The following is a 21,241-nucleotide window of genomic DNA, read 5'->3' as shown; positions in this document are numbered from 1 at the left end:
TACTGCAAATCGAGGTTTGAAACAAACTACTCTTCTTTTGTCTTTAAATCTTTTCTAGCAAAGAGGTCTCTAAGCACAACAAATCATTATGTTTGAGCAGACCAGCAATGTCACTGTCTACCACCGTAGAGTTCCCGAAAGTCAATGGGAGCATCACAAAGTTGTAGGGATGGGTAATGTGAGGTGGGTGGACAGCATGAAGTTGCCAGGAGGACTGCGTCTGCCAGCTGCTAACCTGATCAAGAGCCGTCAAACTCCCCGTGACACCAGCTCTTCAAAACAGAGAACAACGCTGAGACTAGACAGGAAAACGCAGGACAGTCTCTACCTGTGCTTAAGTTTCAAAGTAACCATGTCCAAGATCATTCGATCTGCCAGGCATTCAGAAAATATCTGCTATAAAACTACCACTAAAATACATAATACATTCCAGACAAAAACATAAAGCTTTCAGATTAGGTGCCAAACACCAAATTTTCAGTTTTCAATAGTTCTTTTGAGAAAAAGCCTCCTTCCCTCAAAAAATACTTCTTCAAATAACTGATTTTGGGGATTTGTAGGTAGTTTCAAAGGCATTTTTTCCAAGCTAGCACAGGTAACACGTAACACAGTACATGTAATAAAGTCAGTGTCTCTCCAAAGCGTGATGAAATCAAAACAAATCAAAACAAAAGAATGCCGCAACAACACAAGAAGGAGAGACAGACCAGGCTTTTTGTTGTTACCTTAAATCTCTTCTTTTGGCCAGCTCTCCCAGCGAGATAGACCAAGGAAGGCTTTGGGGAAGACATTCCAGGGCTTCAGGGGAAAAGTCAGAGAAATCCACACCGTACTCTGTCAGGATTCCTTCCGTTTCCGGCTCAATCTCCCCTGCTTGACCAAGACTTTTGGCCAGCTGCCTGCAAAAAGAAGGAAAGGGTTGCTTTTTTAAGTGTGTAATTACAACTGTTGCATTACCATCTCTGCAGAGAGGTTGCCGAGCCCTCAAACATGCTCCTTCACCCATTGCTTCTCCCTTTGTTTTGGCAGAGAACTTGGCAGGAATTCAGACCATACCATGACTTACGTCTGCTGGAGATGCAAAACATTAGCCAGACAGTACCCTGGACTATTTTGTATATCTCATTTTAAGGAGATGTTTTATATTACTAGGTTCTCACAGAGGTAAAAGTGTCAAATTTTAGAAAACAACCACATTCAAAGGGGATGAGAAAAGTGCAGCTCTCCTCACAGGCAGTTCTGGCTTTACAAAGGCTTCTTCCCTGGAGATCCTCCTTCCTCCCCTCACCACTTTAAATGTGACTGAGCCCCACCACCTGCGGTGGAGAACAGGTTCCCACCCAACCCCAGACAGCTCAGCAGAAGAGAGCAGCCGGGGAGCTCCGCACACTGCTCTCCATACCAAAAGAAACATCGCCCTGCCTGGGCAAAGAGATGTCCTGTGAAGACAGAGGTGTGAAGAACCCATCCTACTTTTCTTACAAAGAACTGCACAAACAGACATGTCCCCAGTTTCTCATTCCATCCATTTTCCAAGCTCTTTTCCGTACCTAAATGCTCTTTGGAGTCTGTTCCTCGTCCCCTAGCTAAGCAGAAGCCTCTGAACCACCATCCAACCATAGAGGAGCCAATGATTTAGAAGCAAGTCGTAGACAGGGAAACTGTCCCACATGCTAACAGCCTTTGCTGCAGTATTCTGCAGGTGTGTGGATGAGGCTGCTGCTCTGTGACGCTTACAGGAAGTTTCCATCTGGCCCAGTGCAAACCGCACCACTCATTTCCCTGTGAGCTCTGGTGTCCGACAAGTGTTTGGTTCTGGATGTACTGTGCAAACCTGGACTACTAAGGAGTGGGGCATTTGCTCCTTCCCTTCCTGGTTACAAGCATTACAGGAGAACCCGTCCCATGGTGGCTCTCCTCCCCTTTCTCATCCCCAGATTGCTCTACAGTACACAGAGGTAATGATTTTTATTTTTTCTAACACTTTTTTTTTTTTAAATATACTTCCATTAGGGTGAATGGCACATTACGGGCAATAGAGATAATGCTCCTGGTCCAAGAAAATTACAACTGAAATTAAGGCAAATCCATCAAAATATGACAAAAGAGAGGGGTAATAACACAGTGCAAACACAGCCACTCTAATAAGTGTTTTTCCACTGCATAAAATACACAATCACGATATTGATCCTTCTGCTTTAATTCTAATGAGTGAGAACAGGCACTAATTGCTTTCCAAAATTGGGGCCAAAACAGTGTGCTTGTCATTTGGACGAGCAAGATGCTCTCAGGGCTTCAAATGTGCCATAAAGCCACAGAACAAACCCCATCCGTGCAGCGCAAGCAAGCCCATCTTCTTTATGGGAGCAAAGCTATCTCTCTTCACGACGGGAAGGGCTGCGTAATAAACCTGTCACGTTGTGTAATATGCTGAAAAGGATTTTGCGCTTTGTGGTGTGGTAAATTGTAGAGTTCACATTGCCCAGCTTTAAAATAAAAATGAAAACAAGGATAAAAGATATTTCCCTCCATTGTTTCAATTTTATGTACAAACTGTACGGCAGAAATACGTGCGCATTTGGCATCTAGGCTTAATTCTCTGCTTCTACAGCTTGGTCCCAGTCTGATCCTTATTTTAATGTAAATAAACGAGGCATCAGTTTTATCTCCCTCTCTCTCAGCACTAACAATAAACCAGAGAAATTACCACTTCATTTCCAACTTTTAATGCAGAGCTGGGAGACTTAGGAAGGATGAGTCTGCTGCCCCCCAGGAGCACCCACACCAGCACCACGAGCACGGAGCCTGCGCTTCAACCTCGTGCCTTGCACCAAACTCCGTAATGCAAAAGAAGCATTTAAGAAGCATTTTGACTCAGATAACTTCCCTGACCAGATGGATAGATTTAAAAAAAAAAAAAAGAAAAAAAAAAGAAAAAAAGAAAAAGGAGGACATAGTGCCCTACCAAAAAGAAATGGCATATGCTTAAGCTTCGGTTGCCCCTTCTCTCTGAAGGGCAGAGCAGGGAGGGCAGCACACCAGGAGGGTGGCTGGAGGTCCATACAACAAGTCATGGAAAGCACCTTTTAATGCCAGAGTGCTTTCCAGCTCAGTTTTGAAACCCATGTTCTCTTGATCCGTTTACTGAAATTAGATTATGAACCATAAGGGGTTTACCCAGAGGTTTGATATAGGACTAATATTGTTTAATAGTAATTAACATTTGATTTACAGTGTTCCAGGGAACATTTCCCAAGTACCTTGAAACAAGAAGTGTACGACGGACTTTAATTGGGGCCATGTTACAGTCACACAGACATGATGACTTGCATCAGAGCAAAAATCTGACAGGATAGCATGTGATCAAAGGTAACGCATATAGGATCATCGACGGCCCCGGAGTAACAGCCAGGCTCGCTCATGGGGCTCTGCGGCCACCAAGGGTAGCAAGAATAGTTCAAGAGGCTTATAAACAACAAGAGGCACAGGGGCCAGGGGCGGTCAGACAGTCACGCCCCGGGAGTCACAGTGTCTGCGACACCCCAGGCTTGCGTGCGTTTTTTCTTCTCCAAAATGTTAGAAGGTAAGAAATTATGATGGTTACAGTCGTAAACATTTCTTTTTCTTTGACGTTGATGGGAGAGTATTAGAGCACCCTGGAGGGCCGCTTTAATACCCTCGTGCTGACGTCAGGCACAGGTAGTACGCAGGCAGGGAAAGCACCGACAGGAACGTGCTGCAGTTGGAGCTTTGGGAGGCACGAAGTGAAGGGTACCAGCTGTATCTGCAAGCTCACTGAGTTGCTCCGAGCTGCCAGCTCACCAGAGCTTGATCTCCCATGGGAGTGTGCCTGGGGCAGAGCCACCCTCCCGCTGCCATCTGCCCCTTTGCGGTGACACCGATCGAGTCTATTCAGCCAGCCGTTCCCACAAACATACATTTGAGCCCTCTCCATTCCCCAGACTCTGCTGAAACTTGCCAGCATGGTCAAAAGTTACATGATAAGAGCTCTCCAAAAAGACCACACGTAATTATATAAGGCTTGATTCTTTCTGAAAGCCGGGCAGGCTCCCAAACGGGAGAGAATAACTTCAGTAAGAATTTAAAAACCTTACTGAGTCTGTCCCTAGAGCAGACTTGTCCACAGTCATCATACACAGAGGGCTTCTTTCAGCAGTGGGAGAATCACAGAATCATGGAATGGGTTGGAAGGGACCTTAAAGACCATTCAGTTCCAACCCCCTGCCATGGTAGGACACCTCCCACCAGGCTGCCCAAAGCCCCATCCAGCCTGGCCTTGAGCACCTCCAGGGATGGGGCATCCACAGCTTCTCTGGGCAGCCTGTGCCAGTGCCTCACCACGCTCTGAGTAAAGAACTTCTTCCTTTTATCTCATCTAAAGCTGCCTTCTTTTTTTTTTTTTTTAGTTTAAAACCATCACCTCCTATCCTACACTTCCCTATCTTTCCTGTACGCCCCCTTCAGGAACTCGAAGGCCGCAGTGAGGTCTCCCTAGAGTCTTCCATTCTCCCAGCTGAACAACCCCAGCTCTCTCAAAATGTCATCAAAGGAGAGGTGCTCCAGCCCTCTGAACGTCCTACATGTCAATAAGTCACCACTCCTAAGGGTAGTTTTGTGCGTGAGGGGACAGCAAGGAAGGCCACCAAGGAAGGCCAGCAAGGCAGGCCCCCCAGCTGCTCCCACCACCCAGGCCCTGGAGCTCACAGGCTGAGCTGCACAGGGCTGAGAAAGCCCTAAGCTCCCAGTGGAAGGTGGCTGCACGGTCATGGAGCCACAGAGCTGTGTCACCAGGCTGTCAGCACCTCCAGCTCCACTTCAGCCGCCAGGCCACCCGCCATCAGAGCGCAGGAGCAGCATCGTGCTCCCCACGCTGGCGGGGCCATCGTCCCACGCTGCAGATCAGTGTGGTGATCAGCTGCACCAAGGGAACAGCTTTACTCAGAGACAATCACTTCTGCAAGGTGTTTTTCCACTAGAGCTATACTGCTCGGGGATCACACCTTCGCTCCTGCCTTACCGTGAGCAGCCCAAGGTATCTAGTCATTGCCCCTCACACCAAATTCATTTTGGATTTCAAAAAGAATGGAATAAAATGCCCAGAAATGAGGGGAATTCAAACTTCCTGGATGGTTTTGGGAAGAGCAATGAGTGAAACAGCATCCTGCACTGCTTCATTTTATTGCAAATCTCATGACAAATCATGTCACCTTGACAGACCAATATCTAAGGCCCTGAGCTAGAGCAGCCACAAAACCCATGCATCACTTTGATGAAAAGCTACACAAAGGGAATCTGTGATTCAGTTTTTTATTTATTTTTAAATAGTTTAATCCATCATCATACTGTGGTGGCAAGAAGTGAAGACTCCACCTTAGCCATCTCCAAAAGTGTGGAGATGTCTGGGCTAATGCTCCAAACAGCCTTGGACTCCATCACTGACAAAAGGTCCCCAGAAAAACAACTGTATGTGGTAGTACCTGTAATATTTATCTGAAAAAGGAGACTATTTTGAATCTATTTTGCTTTATCTGCTACCTGAAGCAGGTAGAGTTAAGTGACATTTCATTGCCACAGTAAAATCACATCGCATGCAGAAAGGAGTATGGCAGCACACACTCATGGCATCGCCCGTGGGACATGGAGCCACTGGGTCCTCCCTGCTCCTTCCCACAGCATGGTCAGGGTGACAGGGTGGCCTTCAGAGGGGACCACGTCTCACTGGTGACCACCAGGTGGCAATCACGACACAGAAACGCACCCCCTCCCCATGGGGACCTCCAAGGGACTGCCAGGTTTTCCCCCGTGCAGGTGACCACCCTGGGCGGCCGGTGTCATGGAAGCCCTTGGCTAGGCCAACCCACTGCTCCAGCCACACACAGACACCACGAAGACCAAAACACACTGGGAACTGGAAACACAGCTCAAGCTCCCAAGTTCCCAAGGGAAAAGGAAAGCGAGGAAGGTGCATGACCAGCTTGCGGGAGTTCAGCTGCAGGATGGAAAGTACCTGAAAACACCCGAGACATCCAGGACAAATTACTGCCAACTTCAGCGGGAGTTTTCCCTGTTGCACTGCCAGTAGACTTCCACGGCACAGCATGAAGATCTACAGGCTCCTTAGTCCAGACACCTTCAAAACCATGGTGGTGCTGCCAAAGGCATAACATGAAGTCTGTGGGCAGAACTAAGGGGTGCACTGTCACAGCAGGGACTGTCCCCAGAGCTACAAGTGACTCATCCTCTCAATTCCCCTAGTGCAGGCAGTGGGGACTAGGAGCATTTGAACCCAAACAGCATGACACTGCTACAAGGGGCAACGAGAACAGGAAGGAAAACTCACTTGACTGCCTGCTCAGGAACCATTATATTAATGGCCCATTCTATCAAACCAGCCACAACAACTTTGCAAAATCGGCTGTGCCTGTATCAGAGAAGAAGAAACAGACCCAGGAGGATGTGGTGACAGCTCTCCAGTCAACAAAAGTGAGGCTGGGGCTTCAGCTTCCTTACCTAGTCACCGGGCCATGAAAGTTCAGAAAACCAAGCATGCAAAGAGCTGCTGGTCACCTGCTCACTTCTCCTTCAGGTGGGCTGTGACTTGCAAGACAGCCAGCTTATAAACGAGCTCAAAAACCAAACATGGACTTCTGGGACCTTCAAGAGGTTTCCTTGTATTGCAGTGTCTAAACATGCACATATTTACAGCTTAAAAAAATACAAAATGGGTCACCAAGGTTTTATGCTCCCATCTCGACAAGGCACTTACTGGAGTACAACTGAGTCCCAGAGGAAACGACTATGTATGAAGACAATAATGGAGGTTTTCTTTCCTGACAACACCCTTTACATCTTGGAAACTACCAAAACATCCAGATGAGAATATACAATGCTGTCAGAAGCTCAAAATAAAGAAACACGTTAGCCAAAGAAAAAAGACATTAGCCCATCCTCCTAATTTCCCCTGTTTCTGCTAGAAAGGGGGGGTGTTCATGACAAGATGCCAAGCAGTACAATCACCCTCCAGTCTTTTCTCTGTTGGAGTCAAAGACGACAAAAAACCTCTGCCAACATGAAACTTAGTCCCAGTGAAGTTCACAGCACAGCCAGCCCCGAGTTAAGTGGGGCTCAAAGGGAGGCCACTTCAGTTCACGCACAGCAGTTTAGCTAGGAAATACGGGGTGACCTAACCGCTCATGTGGCTCTCAAGAAGCACATGTGAAACTTGCTATTACTGGGCACACAAAGCAGCCTCAAATGATAACAAACTTAAAAAACAAAACAAAAACAACCCTCAGGGAAACAGGGACTTCAGTTTAGTTTACTTTTAGTCTTAGGGCTGATAGGTCCCTGCCAACACAGTTAACTAAAAAAGAAAAAAAATCTTTATGTAAGTTTAAAGTTTTACCAGGAGTTTGAGTTGAGGACTAAACACTACTGTGCTGACACAGTACATCATCTGTGCTACTCCATCACAACAGTTTTGCAAGGGGAAGAGAAAGCGGCTTTATGCCCAACTCCCAACTCCCACTACTGTACATATTCCAGATTACATCCAGATCTCAATCACCTTTAAAATTTGGCCACAGCATTGCCACAGGTCAGAGCTAACTACTCTGGATCACCAACTAAATCAGGACTACTCAGTTTTTTCCAAGATAACTAAAAAGATTTATTAATGTCCACCATTACTTATTGAGGCCATCTCAATAGGAAACAGTGTGGTTGCTCCAGGTGGGTGCTTGGCACACAGCAGCTGTTCCCAAGAAAGAGAAAAAATGTTGAGAACTACAAGGTCTTCATGAAGGAAAGACAAAATGAACTTGCAATCTGGATCCAGCTCAGCACAGGCTATTTGAGTAACCTGGCTTAAAATCTCCTCCTTCACAGCAGTGCCTGTGTTTTGAACTCTTGACAGCAATGGCTTTACAGTGCCTCCTAAAAAGCACAGAGTGCTTTAGGAGCAGATAAAATTCTTGATTTCTAACATCGTTCCTTGAAGCAATGCAAATTTAAATACCACAAAATTTGTGACTTTGCTATTTAACAGCAAAGGCTTGAAAACCAGATGAGCCTTGCTGATACTGACCTTCTTCCTCTGGCAGTGACATGCCTATACACTTTGTACTCTTCTTACATAAAGCATGAAAAACTGAAAGGATGCCAGCACCCTACAATGCTTGTGCTGGCCAGGCTAAGTACCTGTGTGTGCTCCCTTTAGTCTGCAAGCTCTCTGAGTAAAGACCATACAACTCGTTAATGCTGTGATGTGCGAACACACTGAACCAAGTACTGAAAGAAGTTAACGTTACATAGCCGTGAGACATAACTAGCAACAAGCTATCCTTAGCCTCATCTGAGCTCCTCCACTAACTACAAGAGACACACAATACAAGTATCTTGTTAACAGATTCATGTCTCTATTGTATGCAAACCAAGTGAGACCAAGAACTCTTGACTGAAAATCTCATTTATGTCTACCTCCAACAGCAGTGACATACCCTGTTGCGAAGTTGCTGTCTTCTTTCCAGTCCACTATCCGGCAGATGAAGAGCATATTTGAATAGTCCTCAGGTCTGGCCACAAAGTCTGAAGGGCAATCAGCTAAAGACACGTAGGCCCTGGGCACTCTGTGGTCCACAGGTGAGAACATGGCACACTTCCTGAAGAGTTCACTATTCTTGTCTGCCAGAAGCTTGATGAAGCCTGTAGCTGCTCGGGAATGCTTCTTTTCCAAAATATAGACCACCTGGAAGAGACAAAGCTTTCTACAGTTAGTACATTCAGAGAAACTTACTTTCTGCAGAACAATAGGGATACACAGAGCCTCAGCAGCATAGCTGGAAAAAAATCACATGGCCTATATCCTATATTTCACTGTCTGTGTGTATGTGCGTGCATGCATTTTTTTAATTGAGCCCCTATTTACAATGTATTTTCCTTGCTATCTTGCTCATGGCTATAGAAGAGCTAAGTGCCTTCCAAGTGCTAGCTCTCCACAGCAATTTTCTTGATTACAGAACAAAACCAGACACGAAGCAGATGCTTCCAAATGCAGGGAATTAGCCACAACATACAAGCAACTCCTGTAAAATCTTTCATTTGTATCCTCGGCCTGTGATTTCAACATTCAGTGCAGAACAGGCCAGTCCAAAAACGGTGCCTCTGGCGGATCCAATGCTAACCACAGGAAAGGATGTGCTGTGGGGAATTTGGCAGTTCTCTCCTCTGTGCTTTCTGAAGTTAGGGGTTATTTTACCTTTATACAAGACGGCTTTGAAAAGAATAATAAATTACAATATCATTAAATAATTGTTCCAGAGAGGTGTTCATCCAGGCTATATTTTTGTAGACCATAATAAATCACTGGATAACAGAAATATTATAGCTGATTTCCTAAACTTATACAGATGAGTCCTTCCAGAAGGTTTCAGGAGCTGCACCTCTGTGCAATTCTGAGCACTGGAATTGCCACGCTGGATGAGACCAGCGGGCAGCCCAGCCCAGAACAGGGACCGGAATGAGAGGCTGCAAAGGAAAGCACAAGACGTGGAAAAGACCTGACCCAACCTGACCCAGTAGTCTTTTTCTGGTCTCTTAATATTCAAAGATTGGCTCAAATCTTGAACCAACAGCACTAACAGCCTTTCCAAAGTCTGTAAGAATTAGTTCTGACAACTCTGGATATTCTGACACTCATATTAATATCCAAATGTTTTTTTTCCTGAATCTTGCTAAGTAATTTTGCCTAACAAACAAAGGGAATTTAAACTAGCATAATCAGTAAAAATAACAACACATTTCAGTTTTATCAGATTGGACAATTACTCTCTTTGAAACAGGGAATGTGATTCAAAGATCAACAAATGGAGGCTACAGGAGGCCAGTGCTGGCCTCCTTCTGCCTTTGGGAGCACACACATATGCTTGCCACTCCCCACGGAGTTACCTTAGCTGTCCTTTGAAGAAACTTATCCGGGAGGAGCCTGGGATCATTCACCTTGGGTGCATCATCTTGTTTTGTTTTGTGCACAGCACCGATCCCAACAGCCTTCACTGCATCAAATTAGAAACACAACAGTTACTGTAGCACATTTCCATCATACACTTATATTGGACTTTTTCTTTAAATTACAATACAAGGTGCATGCATTAGACTTATCTGAAAGGAGAAAGGTCTTAAGTGCTTGAATAACTAAGGATTAAGCAATTATATATCCAGACTAGAAAAGAAAGCAGATATATGCTCACTTACCATGCAGATCTGCTGAAAAACAAGATTCAAAACAAACTTCACAAACACAATATATCAGCCATAATAAAGAAAATGGTGGAAAAAACGTTCTATTTCTTAAATACTAAGAACTGTATTAATTTCCTGGCATTTCTTAGTTGGAGTCATTAACATTATATAAATAGTCCTTTAAGTACATACAGTCATTTAATATTTAATTTCCTTAACAAATGTTATGCAAGGTTATAAAGTGCATGTTTATCTTAGAAGCTGAAGCCACATCTACGGAGCTGCCCCTCTGCAGCTGGGGAACAGGATTATTAAAAAGTCTTACGAAAGTAATTGCTGCGTATGATAAACAGCCACACTCCTTCCCCCTGAAACTCCTTCAACAGATACCAAGAGTATTTAAATCAACTGTCAACGAAATTGTAGCTCACAATTTTCACAATGAGAGTGTCTGTTACAGGCGGCTGGCACACCGAATGCTTTTTGTATTTCCAAACAGCCAGCACAACCTTTGCCATGGACAAGGCTGCCCCGTGTGAGCCAAACGACTTCTGAGAGCCCACGTTTGTTACTGTCAGACCAGTGGTTTTAGGATGTGCTCTTCTCTGGAGAGCTTCTGGAGGATGGCTGCCATTTTCCACTTGTGCGCACCGCATCTGCCTCGAGCACATGTGCTAAAATCAGGCCCTGAGCGTTCAGAAGAAGCTTGCTTTCTTAAAAAGTGGCACCGGCTGCAAGTTTCAGGGGACGTAGCTGCCATTGCTTCCCTTAGAAGCCGCGAGATAAAGTCAGCTTTCGCTGAAGACCGTGTACCACACGCACGCCAGAAGGCCTCGAGGAGAGCAGCGGTGACACCCAGACCCGGGCCCCCAGATGACGCCCATCTGTCCCGCGGGGACCCTGGCGGGGAGCTGCCGGTGACATGACGGATGAAGGCCGCGCGGCTCCGGGAGGGGAAGGAGCAGCTGCTGGCAGCAACGGGGGCCTGTGTGGAGCGGGGGGCGGCAGCCAGCCCTGAGGGGGACGGCTGCGGAGCCCCCTCACGAGGGCACGCTCGCAGATGGTCCTGCCGTCACGGACGGCCTGGATTGCCTTCGGGCAATGCTACACCAGCAGTCGGTTGACAGTGACAGCTACCACACTAATGACAAACTCCGGTTCTCATATGCTGCTAATTACCCCCAGCCTTGCCTTCTGATGTGAAGCTCCTCAGACTTGGGCTCTCCTCTGAGATCATCTTTTTATGAAGTATCTGAGTGACTCTGTTTAGATTTATTTGATCTTTACTGTCTTTCCAGCAAGGATGAGAAGAGAGCAGGCAGATATTTCAGCGGTTTAAAAATAAAAATCTACTTTCCCAAAAAGCAAGAAGCAGTAACAGCAGCAAACCCCTTTCTCTCGCGCTCTTCCTGCTGGAATGAACTCAGGTTTGCCAAAACGGGGGTTACTAAGGGATAAATCCCCCACAGAGTTTCACGGTGACAAACAAGTTGGAAATAAAATTGTTTGGATAATTATAAACAGTTTAAAAAGTGGAGATATCCAAGTTACACACCTCATTGCTTACCTCCTCTAAGATCACTGTCAGCTAGAGGTTGTACCAGGAAATCGGTTAGTAAAAAATAAGAGCAAGGAGCCGTTCTGTTTTCTTAAAAATTTTCAAGCCATCAGTTAATAGTCAAGGGTTTATGGTGTGCCAGCCATAAAGAGAGCTCGGACAAAGAACGGGACGATCTGAGACAAAGAAACATTGGCAGGCGCAGAGGGCAATGAGAGCTTGGTAGCCTTCCAAAGGCTGGGCACACAGACACACCTGACACAAGCCCAGGGCTTTACTGGAATAAACTGCCCCACTGCACGGCACATACTGGTTGGAAGAGCAACCAGATCTAAACGTGTCTGGAAAAAGCAAGACTTGTACTCACTGCTTTCCCAGCCCAGCAGAATGACAGCACCGACTCGAGGCACAACCGACAAGAATGAGAAAAGCACCATGCTCGAGGAATACGGCCTTATTAACACTGACTTCTTTCCACTTTTCCTTCCAATTCCCATCTCTCCAGAAAGTTGCTTGCATTTTTTCACAGAAGCAGTCAAAAAAGGAGCCAGCAGCTGCGTCCTTGGGAGGTATCACATACACGCATACAAAAGCGCAGAACCACCAGGAGGGGCTGTCGCTGGGAGCACAGCAAATGGGTCACCAGTGTGTCTTTCCCCCGGGACAAAGAACAGGCAGGACTGCAGCATTTCACCCCGCTGGGGTGAAGCTGAGCTCCATGTGAACTCAGGACAGGTACCAGAAGGCATCTGAAGTCTTGCTGTGGTAGAGCTTGCCTTTTTCCTTCACAGCCAAAATCAACCGTGGGCCTTTGGCTGGCTGGAGAATACCTTCTTCCTCAGGGGTCTCTCCAATTTCAGCATCCCTCCCAAAAAATCCTGGAGTTTCTACTAACTCCATCAGACAGAGGCTGGGATCTACAACTATACCATCAACAGAAAGAAAAGAAAGTAAATCCCAGCTATCTACTTATACCTACCCATCTTTCTGCATCAACTTTCGTATCTAAAAGGTCATCACATGCATTTACTGGCGGGCAATGTTCCTGAAACTAGGGACAGGAAAGCAGACACCCAAGGAACTCTACTTCTGGGGCCAAGAGAGGTGGACTTTTCTTATAGCTCGTAGCTGCTCTTTTTGAAGTCAAAATTCTGCTGGTACCAGGGCTGCATCTAATGCTCAGAGGCCTCCGTTAGCAGTGAGGGCTCCCTGTGACAAACCCCTCTGCTCAGAAAGAACTACCCATATCCACAAAGGCCTCCTGGCTCCGTTGTGAAGTTACTGCATGGAGACCTGAGTCTCAACTGAAGTATCATGGCAGAGAAGCTGCCACAAGTCTGTCACCTGAGTCCCCTAAATACAGTCTGACAGCGCTTCTCCTTCGCTGCACATCCGCCTGCTCCTCAATGAAGCTGGAATTTGATGCGTGGGTGGGTGGAGAGTCGAGGCTGCAGATGCCGGTGGTCTAGAAGATCTGAGCTGTGAGACACAAACATCTCCCACAACGGGCAGAGCCACGCAGGCAATCCTGAAGGAGAGCTAACTTGAGAGAGGAGCAGGGTTTTGAGCAGGGGAGGTGGGAAGAAACTCCTTGCATTACGCCAAACTAAAAATGAATTATTCTGACCCCTTTACCGTAGTGGTTATCCAATGACCATTCAATATTTCCACCCTGGACAAAGACATGTTTTCTGAGAAAGATTTACTATGTTAGCTTGGGCAATACTTCATAAGCTTATCTTACAGTGAAAACACTTCAGCAACTAGGATCCAGTGAAACTGCATTATAATCTCAGTGTTTTCCTTTCAGCGATTATCTGACAAACCAAAACTGTAATAGTCTTACTTTAAAAAAAAAATTAGGCACTAGATACAAAAAGCAACTCAAATTAGTTATGTTATTACCAACAAAGCAGATCCAGAACATTGTGGAATTTGCCTCTCTCTGTAAGAGATCAGTTGAGGCAGCTTCAACACACAGTTACATTTTCTGACAGGCATTCCTAGTCAAACTTTTTTTTTCTAAAGCCCCCCAAATTTCCTTTTACAATTAAATTACCATGACATTAAAAGGTGACCAAAAGTCAAACTAGAATTCTGATTACTTGTGACAGATCCAAAAGTATTTTCACTAGGTTTGCATTGGTCACTGTGGAAATCTGCAATTCTGTCCAAAAAGAATATAATTAAAGATGCAATATCCACTTGAAAATGAAAATATATCTAAGTTTCAGATCTCAAAAACAACTCACTGGAAAAAAAATCTTCTCTCCCTGGATGGAAAGAAACAATTAAAAAAAAAAAAAGTTCAAAGTTTGCTACTTCAGCTAGAAAAAAATCTACTTGAGAAGTTAGTTGGCTTACTCTACATGGCCATTTCTGAAAAAAAAAATCAGGCGATGTTAGTGGTATGAAGCTTTTAAAAAAAAGAAAATGCTACTTTTCAGTTTAGTGCTCAAGTACCAGAACATCTGTAAACCTTTGAAGAGCAAAGCTTATTCCTAACCAAGCAACAACACCTAGGTTGTCTGCTTCAATAAGCAGTTTTCAGCAGATTATGTTTTAGTACCAAACACATGGAAACCGATGTAAAACAATTCAATTGATTAAAAATACCGTCTCAAGGGTTGCGTGTCACACTCAACAGGATGCATTTTTGGAACTTCCGTCTATACCAACACAGGAGACGTACGGAAACGAAAACTCCCTTAAACCAAAAAGCAACACATTCAAATGCACGCGCACGTTTACCCTAAACGTGCATGTTTACCCTATACGTGCATGTTTACCCCATACGTGCACATAGCTATTGTGGCATGATCTTCATTTCAGGGATAACAAGAATGAAACACGTTGCTGCTGAAGGTGGTACATGGGCTCTTCACATTCTGTCACTGATTATTTATTGGTACTGAACAGGTTTTTCCTCCAGAACACAAAATTGCTGGTACTAACCAATGGTTCACATCCATACTCAGTTTTCCCCTTCACCAAGTAAACGAAAATGTAATTTTCTGAGAGACAAAAGAATCTGGTTTCTTAAAAACACCTGTCCCTGGTCAGATGATTTCAGCTCCTAGAAAGTTATTTTGGTACCTATACAGGTATAAGCTCTGAGCTCCTCCTGATCTTGGGAGATTTCTCCTGCATGGAGCCTGCAGCCCACGGGTACGAGAGCTCTCTGAAGTCTCACCCAGCAGACCGCAAAGCCTCTTCGCCCTCCCAGCCACCCACTGCCACAACACCTCAGGGGATCCCCCTTCTCTGAGGCTGCTTCCCTTCTGCACAATTTGAATTTAAATTCAAAAGTAACAACGGGTTCAAAAGTTGAGTGAGTGGGACAGCCAGCGTTATCACATAAGCCACGTGTACTTTAGGTGACAAGGTGCCCTCTTCAGCTGTACCTCCTCTGTTTGAGGCTAGAGGTGTGCTCAGCATTAGCAGCTCAGCAGGAACAGCACCAGCACAACACCGTTTGACCTGAAACCCTGTTACTACTTGGGCAGCAAAAGGGCCGTTTCACTTGGCACCCGACACTATCCAGAACTAGAACTTGCTTTAAATAGGCTGGGAAAATACCACACAAGAAGCAGTATCCTGTGAGCATTACACACACAGAGCTTTCCACCTGTGCTGGAGGGAGCGCAGTTGACTGTGACACGCCTGGTAAGCCAACAGCTTTGGAATTCAACAAGTGCAGCCTGTCCAAAATCAGCCTAGCAGCTCCCGTGTGCAATGCAAGAAGGCTCCGCAGGTATAAAAGCAGAGCAGCTCCAAACCACGCGGCACCGCCGAGCAGTCTCATCACTGCGTGACAAAGGAACACAAGTAACTTCTCGGAGATGTTTGTTTCAAATAAGACGACTCACCCCGCCACAGCTGTTCATGTCTAAACACCTGAACTCACACATCTGCATGCCCAACGACTCACTGAAGGCAAGGACCGGGAGACTCAGATGATTAGCAGGAAGATTTTTGAAGATGCACAGATGGGAGGAGACCCTCAGAGAGGGAAAGGAAAGGCACAGTAACAGATGTGTACAGTGAAAACACGAGCATCTGCAATAACACAGAGCAAAGGCAATGTGAAGAGGTGAGTGTAGCTGGCTTCCTTACACATGCAATGCAGCCAAGCATGTAACTCTTTACTTGTATTTAGCCACCTCCACAAGGGAGGACGGGGGAGATGGCAGAATGATGAGACAGAATTATCACTGTTCCTTAGAACCCTCCAAGCCTGACCAACAAAGACAGCATCATTTTGGGAAGCTGCCACCTACCCCAACAGATCAAATCGTATCTGTCTCAGCAGCCATGAAACTTTCCTACAACCACAGCACTGCTATTCAGACCTCTGACCCTCTTCCATCCTTGAGAAGCTGCCGGTCAACACGGGGGCTGAAAGCTTTATTGCAACAGAAATAAATATCCAAAAAATCAGGTAGTGTTGCAGTCTACATAAATGCAGTTTTATTATATTATTAATAGTAAAATTAAAATGTTACAAAAACATTTCCATTAACCGTTTTGCCTACTTAATGTTCTTCCTTCCTGCATGTGCATTTGTTCCTAAAGCGTGTGTCCAATTTTACTATTGCATGGAAAATATGTTAGCTGAATGAATCCTAATCTGATTCATCCTGGAAATCTTGCTGCTAACAATGACCATACTCTAATATGTTTATCTTCACACCCACCATCCATTCTCAGTATCGTGCCCTCTCACTTTACTTGACCTAAACTTGTAACTCAAAGGAGAAACACAGGTGAATTCAGGAACATATGGTAATATGCTGAACTTAATCTAATTCAGCTTACGCAATTGCATAAGTGTTGTGGTTTTGTGTTGTGTTTTTTTTTTTCCTTGCTTAAGAAGTCATTTGGGGGTCAAGATAACTTACTAGGAAAGAACAGCATAAGAAGCTTTCACAACATTAACTTCCATTGCAGGCTTCAGCTGTGCAACAAAAGAATAACTGAGGCTTAGTCAGCCTGTATCATTTAATCAATGCTACCATAAAGCCCAATTTGTTCAACACCAATTGAACACTTTTCTGAAGCTGTACTGTTTATTCTTCAAGAAATCTATGCTCTCATTTACAAAAAGTTATAGATCCAGAGACCCACAAACGTGAACTTAGGATAAATGAATACAGAGCTGTCTTGAGCAGCTGAAACAGCTCCAGCTTCTCTGCTGGTTTTCCAGGCTTCAGCAGAGTGAAACTGATCTGATTTTTGACAGTTCCACCTCAAGGATTTCTATTAAAAGCCATGTAACTGAGAAGATTTCCTGGTGAGCTTTCACTCTGCTGTGGCCTAGAAATGTTGAGAGCTATGCAGTGGAGACGATCCGTCTCCAGAAAGCTGCAGGCTAGGAAAGAAGCATGAAGTCTCCTCAAGAGCACTCAGAGTAAACAGAAGCCTCTGAAGAGGAGAGAGAACATTTATTCCTTCTAGCAGCCAGTGAGGTTGGGAGGCTCCAAATTTGTCATAGAATTCATGGCAGCAAAACTGAAAGAAGGGGGACCCAAGCAGAGTGACGGGACAAGCACACTGTCCAGATTCTCGTCACCATCATCCTGCCCTTACCATCAGACTTGGCCAAGTAGAGAAAGAAAGAGTAATATCACCTAAACTCCTACACCAACAGGAGACAGCATTAACTGCACAAAGGCTCCAGGTTGCAAGAGGAAGGCACAATTTTAGGTTATCATGTCTGACCTTACCAAGCTTACCAGTGACTGATCAGTCCCATTTGTCTTGAAAAGGGACTGACCAGAGCTCACCTGGCCGCTGCTGAACACGCACGGAAACAGGACTGGGCTGTGCAGCAGCTACAACCCAAATTCTGTTGACCCTACTTATTAACCACCAGCTACTTGATTCGATTTTCCATCGCACAATTGGTCGAGTCAGCTGTCAGTTTACCCTGCCCGTAAATGAGCTATTTCTATTCAAGCTTCATTACGTCAAGGCAGGGAGCAAGCCTCGGACATTCACACATTCAAACCCTGATTTGCAGAAGTGTAGCTGCAAGGGGAAATCCTGAACAAACACAGCTCTCTGATTGCTGCCAGGGCAGCCAGTCCCCCAACCTGATTACTTCTGCGAGCCACCCCGTGGGAAGCAGGATATTCTGTGTATCTGGTAAAGTAAGATCTCTCATGAGAAGAGCTGAAAAAAAAGCTAAGCAAACTAGTTTGACAAAGATAGCTTTTGGCACAGTGACACAGTTTTACAAACTTTTATTTGAATATCCTTTCACAAAGAAAGGCTGAAGCGCTTTTATGAGCACAGCTGCCATTCTCCAGAGTACGAGTAGTTGCTACTGTTCAATTGCTGATTTTTCTTTATCAGAGTGAACCGATTCCAATATTTAACAAGAGACAGCTCACATTTGTATGACACTCATGTGACACAGGTCTGTATAGGGATACACCATCGTAAAGTATTCTGTACAGAACATCTTGCACTTTTCCTGGGCTGGGAGGATACAGAAAAGTTTCTATTTTTTATTACGTATTGACATGCAGCATAAGGAAAATCCTTTTACAGCAGTGAAAAGTCATAGAAATAACCTATCATTTAGCACCGGGCTGGAATAAAAGTTACACTACCTCTGTTCCAGTAGGGAATGACGATTAAGGAAAAGAATTACAGATCTGGCAAAAGCTGTGCCCACTGGTGGATGACTTCTTCGGATAGCAGCGACACAGAACAAGCTGAGGTCTCAGGATAAAACACAGAGGACTCGCATGTCATGAGATACCAAGCACCACGGAGAATTAATGTTTTCTCTGTACACAACATTGTTCAGACTCGTGCCAGGATATTATGCCTTGCTCTTTGCCTGCATTTCAAGAGGACACAGGAACTCCAGAGAGGGTTTAAAGGACACTAGTGAGCGAGCTGAGAAACCTACTTCAGATTTGACACTCAGGGTGCTCATTCTTGCTGTCTTTGTAAGGAAAGAACAAAGAGAACTTTTTTTTTTCAGCATGTAAAAGTATTAATGCTGTGGAAATACAGTTGAAATTGTAATGTGCTAGAGGAAAGGGATTTCCATCTTTGCTAAAAAAGACCTACATCCAACGACCAGAACTTAACATTAAGAAAATCTAACTTTGGAACAAAGTAATATTGCTTTTTGTGTGGAACAGCTTGCAGGAGAGGAAAAGGGCTCATCACTTCCCCGATCAGAGACCTTTCTGAAGATAATCTTTAACCCAACTTCTCAGCGAGAAAGGTTCAGAAAAGCAGAGCGAACTAGTTTGACCAGGACAGTTTCTGGCACAGCGACACCGGTTATGAACTTTTATTTAAAGATCCTTGAGCAAGGCAATGCCGAGACACTTTTACGAGCATGAGAACATTCAGAACTAATTTCAGGCTGCAGGCTGACAGGCTGAATGCGATCATCTCTTCAGCCCTGCGGACTTCCCTATTGTTCATCCCATCCCTTCTTGGGTCTTTGGGTGAGAAGGGCAGCAAGCCTGGCTCTCAGACCTGCAGCACTCCAGGGAGGCAGACCCAACGCCGGGTCTCAGCCCGCAGCACCATGCCTAACCCTTCCTGCCAGCTTGGTGTAAGTCCCACGGAAGCCCCAAGCGCGACACCTTCAAGGAATTCAGCCCACTCAGACCTGGGCCACAATCAACGCACACAAAGCTTCATGCTTCAGAGCTTCTGACAGCAAGGGCCAAGCTGAAATTCTTTGCCCCAGTGTGTAATTAGAGATGGTAATTAGAGATGGACGGGGGACTGAGCTCTGAAGAAGAGCAGAGCCACAGTGAGGGATGGGACCCAAGCCAGCGTAGAAAAGATATCAAAACCAGCCCGTGCTCCCAGCATGACCCAGAGTGCTCTGATCTGAATGACCCGTCTACTTCTGTTCTTCATGGTTCATTCTGATCAGCAGCAGCAGAGTAAGTGAGCCAACAAAGATGTTGTGTAATTCTACTCTGCCGTCAGAAAGGAAGAAAGCTGTCTTAAACTGAGAGGCAGCAATCTGCAGAACTTGTGTGTGTGCACAGAGAGCTCAGCAATGACTGGTAAGGTGCAGAGCTACTTTGGCTTTGTCATTTCCCACCAGACCTTCCCCCTCTCCCCGCCCCAAGTCATTAAAATTTACTTTTTAAGTGATTAAAATTTACTTTTTAATGTATTAAGGTAGTTATGGTTATATTTCACTTCTAGAAATCTGTGGTTTTCTTTGGTTTGAATTTTTTATTTTTTTTTATTTACATGTAAGTCCCATAGATATATGGGACTTCTTATGTATGTATATATATACACGCATACATAGAAAAAGTACACGTGAGAACACAGTGGAATATTTCTTGATTTTTTTAAACACAGTATCTTTGATGGCATCTTTGTTCAGCTTGAAGCCTTCCAACTTCCCTCTGTTAGGGGAAAAGAGGAAAGCCCGCAAGTGTTTGTTTCAAAGTTGCACTGGCCACAAATTATTTCTCCTGCTCCCTTCTTCACATAAGACCACGCAGTGACTGTGTAATAAAACCTCCAATGTAATAAATCCTCCAGTGCAACGTTCTCACAGAAAGTAAATAAAGCACCGGTTTTGGTGGGTCAGCAAGAAATTCCCCCACTGTAGGATCTCATCTCCCATCCACCTCTGTTTTGCTGTGGCAGCTGTTTCCAGCAGAAGGGATGCAATGTAAAGGCTCTCAAACATTTAGCTTGAAACAAGCACAGTGGGCAGCAGCAGCCAAGCAGTGCTTCCAGGAGAGGCCCAAGTCATGCAGGGAAGGCCACTTCCACCCGCTGCAAAGCGCTCTGCCTTCTGATGCCCATGTCCTGTTCCAGTGGATGCCCTAGGAAGTGCAGCGGGTATTATCCCCTGAGGCTGAATTCTGCCTTGAAAAAGTGCACGTTTGGTCCTTTCAAGAAGCATTTTGAGCCACACCTGGCTGTCCTGAGGGCAGAATTTGGCAGGATCTCTTCTTTTTTCATGACAGTTATCACTGATGCTAGAACAACTATTGCTGTTTTCCAGGCAAGTCTTAAAATCTGGATAAGCGATGATATGAGAAATTGTATGAAAGACAGGAAACAAGCCAAAGCAATCATCAGCTGCTCAAAAACACCTTAAGAAAATGCAGCATCATAAACTTTATATGTATAAAGAAAGGAGGGCATTAAGCAGCAGAGCAAGAAGAAACTGGAGAAAAATCCATGTGAATTGCATAGCCAAAGAAGCTGAAGCAGCTATTAAAAGAGTCGATAGCAAAATACAAACTCAGCAGAAATCTAACTGGCACAATCGCACCAGCCACAAGGCCTGTTCAGGATGAACAAGGAAAGGCCTTGGAAATAAAACAGTTGGCTAACGCAACTGCAATGGAGAAATAAGTTGGATTTCCACCATGCAGACAGCAAGCTGGTCTAACATTTGCCATACAA

At 45.0% G+C, this 21,241-nt stretch overlaps 1 protein-coding gene across 1 annotated transcript in view; it reads right to left on the bottom strand.

Annotated features, from left to right (window-relative positions):
• DIS3L2 (DIS3 like 3'-5' exoribonuclease 2) overlaps positions 1 to 21,241 on the bottom strand; it is a 192,329-nt gene that overhangs the window by 107,593 nt on the left and 63,495 nt on the right. Inside the window, 3 exon segments of the mRNA XM_035544858.2 lie at positions 726 to 899; positions 8,520 to 8,767; positions 9,967 to 10,073. Of these exon segments, the coding sequence (XP_035400751.1) occupies positions 726 to 899; positions 8,520 to 8,767; positions 9,967 to 10,073 (529 nt within the window).

Source organism: Cygnus atratus, chromosome 9 (assembly GCF_013377495.2).
Source record: "Cygnus atratus isolate AKBS03 ecotype Queensland, Australia chromosome 9, CAtr_DNAZoo_HiC_assembly, whole genome shotgun sequence".
Classification (NCBI taxonomy): Eukaryota; Metazoa; Chordata; class Aves; order Anseriformes; family Anatidae; genus Cygnus; species Cygnus atratus.
This window is presented reverse-complemented; position numbering and strand designations above follow the sequence as displayed.